The sequence below is a fragment of the Cupressus sempervirens genome, chromosome 4 (genome assembly GCF_028749045.1).
Source record: "Cupressus sempervirens isolate cs-2001-9-10 chromosome 4, ASM2874904v1, whole genome shotgun sequence".
Classification (NCBI taxonomy): Eukaryota; Viridiplantae; Streptophyta; class Pinopsida; order Cupressales; family Cupressaceae; genus Cupressus; species Cupressus sempervirens.
In genome coordinates, this window is record NC_143121.1 from 37,103,960 (window position 1) to 37,107,945 (window position 3,986).

General features: G+C 40.4%; 1 protein-coding gene across 1 annotated transcript; it reads right to left on the reverse strand.

The window, feature by feature from the left end:
• Positions 1 to 1,103: 1,103 nt before the first annotated feature.
• PUB8 (plant U-box 8) lies at positions 1,104 to 3,757 on the reverse strand. Its single transcript, XM_089824321.1, has one exon. The coding sequence runs from the start codon at positions 2,608 to 2,610 to the stop codon at positions 1,414 to 1,416; it is 1,197 nt and encodes a 398-aa protein (XP_089680447.1). The 5' UTR covers positions 2,611 to 3,757; the 3' UTR covers positions 1,104 to 1,413.
• Positions 3,758 to 3,986: the final 229 nt, after the last annotated feature.

Genomic DNA, 3,986 nt, shown 5'->3' on the forward strand with positions numbered 1-3,986 from the left:
GCTTAAATTGATGTTAGATGGCTGAGCAGCTTTTGTCAGTATGATAAATATTTACATTTCAGAATCTGAGAACTTTGCAAAAAGCCATGACGGACAAACTCATAGTAGTGGGGGACTTGCTGTATCACATAAGAATTTGATATGACGTGAATTTTGATCACCATGAAACTGACAATAAACAACTAAACAAGGACATAATCATTTGCTAGGAAAAACACCTGAGCAAGAGCATCAATGCCAGCAGAAAACAGGGATATCATTATGAGGTTGCATTAAGAGAGACTTGTAGCTATTTCAGTCAATCTTTAGCATGATTCGTAAGCAAAAATGGATAATTACCTTTTGCTTTCTGACCAGCTTTCGTTGAATTTCTAGCAACAGTGTGCATTAGAAAATTGATCAATGGCAATATAATGCAATCAACCTTGGATTATTCCTTCGAGATGCATGAAGCCGGATCAGTTCAGGTTTGCATTCTAGGATATGAATTTCAAATATGTGAATTTAACTTAGAATAAAGGTAAAAATTGATCCCTACTAGCCAGGAGATCTACCGTCTAGAAACAACATAACAACACATATACTATATGATAACAGGCAACACAATGGGGGCTTACACATCCACTATAAACATAATGCAGTGACCTACTTGCTTATGTATTATCGGAATAAGCCACAGAAATTGCCTAAAGCTTGTCTAGTTCACAAAAACCTTACAATCACGCTCGAGCAAAAGAAACTAGATATGCTGATAGGAACACATATGGGAAGGCTGTGAAATTTGTGCAAAAAAAAGTACTCTTTAAAACTTCACAAGCCAACGCTCTGCTGTCATTCATAACCTTGGAATATGCAGTCCTCCTAATTGTACACAAGTCTCCCGAATCTTTCCATTCAAGATGCTTACCCAGGAAGTTCTATATGTAATGTATATTTTCAGTTTTTCCATTGTGTCAATCTATAGCTATCCATTGAAGACAATCCAAAATTTGTAATCCTGTAGTGTATGTTACAGTTTGCAATGCACAATAGCCAACAACAAAATATAGCTTCATTTCATATACCAAAGACTGCAAATATTTGAATACTTGCACAATCGAAAATTCCAGCAAACGATACAATAAATTACAATGGAAGAATTCCTGTACAAACCTGCTTCTGTTGCTGCAAAACTAAGCAATGCAACATGCACTAAACAAATACAGAGGTACAAACCATTCCCTGAATGATTCTACAAGTTTTTGGCCACCTAATTCTGTTATAAGTGAAAACTTTGATGCAGTAACAGCCATGTTTTACAACCATTTTTTGGCTAGGTAAATTAGACATACAAAATAGGGGAGGGAGGTTGATATACAAGATTCTGGTACCCATTTATGGACCAGCAATCCCAGGTCCACAAATGCTCCATTTTCAACTCCCCAAACCATGATTGACAGTGTCTTCCAAAGTCTTCATCAAAATCAACGCCTTACGCTTTGTCCGTGGTGTCCCATCATCAAGAAACTGGCTACAATGCTCCAACACGCCGGCTTGCCAAGCCTCGATCGCCCGCTGCCTGCTATTGCAACAAAGGGATGATAAAATTGCAACAGCATGCTCTCTGCTCCTGAAAGTGCCTTCCCTGAGCACCTTAACCATGGTCCCCATGATCCCCTTCTGGAGGGTGAGGGCGGCCCGCCCCTCTGATACAGTAGCCAACATGTTAAGGAGACCAAGAGGCCTCTCAACTGATTCATTCAGCACACCCACACAGTTGACAACAGCCTCTAATAGCAGGCGCACCACCCCTGCCATGACTGCTCTTCTCTTGTTATCATTATAGAAACAAAGACTATAAAGTGCTGTAGTTGCCTCTTTTCGGGCACGAGCATCCCCCTCTGCAAGGAGTTTCACAAGGGCACCAATAGCATCACAGTGGCTTCCAATTGTGGCCTTGTTCACATCCACTATAGCCAAGCTTGTTAGGGTCACAGCAGCAGTAGCCCTAGTATCCATAGAACCATGCCTTAGTGCATTAACAATCAAATCTACAGCACCCTCGGCAACTAGACCTACTTTGTTATCATCCTCCAAGCTCAAGTAAAACAATGCCACCATAGCATTTTCTTCAGTCTGGGTATCCCTGCACGAAAGAAGAGGTATAATTCTAGCCACAGCCCCAGCTTCCACAATTTGGAGCCGAGTCTCGCGGCTCTGCTTGGCAAGGGTTCGTAACTGTCTAATAGCATCCCTCCGTGATTGCACTAGAAGATCATTGTTGCTGGTAGTATTGGATAAAGTTTTTACAAGGATTTCTAGGCTTTTCTTAGTTTCAAGAGAAGGGGCTGAGGACGGGTACCTCTGTGCACCATCTGACATGGCGGGACGCTTCAAGTCCACACAATGGGTTTGTGCCCACTGTGATATGAGGCTACGGAGTGCGTAATTTGGTATCAATCTAGTATCATGAAGAGGCATTGTGGTGTTAGGGCATATACGCTTACCGGATTCAAGCCACCTTTGAATGGATGGTCTGTCGTATGTCTGGCCGGTGCACAGGATGACTGGGTCGCTCATCAGTTCCAAGCTTATTGGGCACCTGAAATCATCTGGCGGCCTACAATCCATTTGATCAATGTCTCAGCGCTCTCTTCAAACTTCTTTAATCCTTGCTCTTCTCACAATCTTCAAAACCCTGGCTTTTTAATAATTTCTCACAGTTGTCGAAACCCCAGATTTCTTCAGATCTTTAATTCCGTTGACGTGTTGTAAACCTTGACGATTCTTCAAATCCTTGAAAGCCGCCTTAGATGCACTGGAAAATCTCCCAAAATCTCGTTTCTGTCGAAATCTTTGAAATTCTTATTTTTATCAGTTCTTGAAAGCTTCAGATACTCCTGAAAACCCTAGTTCTGCACAAGCTTCAAAGCTAAGCATGCTTTGACAAGTTGAATGCCCCCACTTTCTTACAATTTCTCACAAAACTGGATGCACGGATACTATTCACAACCCTGGTCCCTCAATTTCTCAAAGCTCATAACGTCTTGGAAAAAACGAATGTCATCATCTTCTTCCAATTAACCTAAGCACTTGATGCAGTAAATATCTTCACGAGCCTCTGTTTTCTTCTAAATGCACAAAAACCTTCGATGCCTTACCTTATAAACCTTCGCTTTTTTCTCTTTCTTCAAATTCCTGTACACTCGCAAAATTTCAGAGCTTCCAGTTTCTCAACCCACTGGATACATCCAAATCTTCAAACCCCACGCTTTTTCTGTAAAGTACATGATTTTCTTAAAATCTCTTATTCGTTTTCCTTTGTTTTATCATAAACTCTTCAAGTCCCTGCTTATCTTATAATGTCTTCAAACCTTATAACCCCTCAAGTTCTTCTCTAATCTTCAAAACCCCAGTCCTTTCTCTTACTATTCAAAGCCCTAGATTTCTTCTATACCTTCAAACTTCTTATTTTCATTAAAAAAATCTTGATTCCTAGTTGTGTCTCACTTCATATCCATTTTCTGCAATTCTGAGCTTCACGAGCTTCTCAGGCCGAGCTTTTTCCACTCCCGTGCAACAAATCAGGATTAAACCAATGGGTTTATAGCCTGAATCGCTGCCATTATTAATCCTCTTCTATCTTCTTCTATAAACTCCGACGCTTCTTTAACACGGTAAAATAATAGAAAGCAATAACCTGGCGGGTAAACACTGAAGAAAAAATCATAGGTCATATTACAGGGTGAAAGGTTAAATGTCACAGAAAAGTCAGACAGTAATAATTGACGACTCACATGTCAACACGCTTTAAGAAAAAAAATATTAAAAAACAGTGTATTTGCCGGGCTTTTGTTCTGCTATGTAACAGAATCAGAAAGCCGTGAATTGACAACGAAAGGGTTAAAACCTATGACGAAAGTTTTAGTTGCGCTAATATGACGGAATTTATACCACGTCAATTGACAGTGCCAGGGTTAACATATGACGGGAAAAATTTATCACAG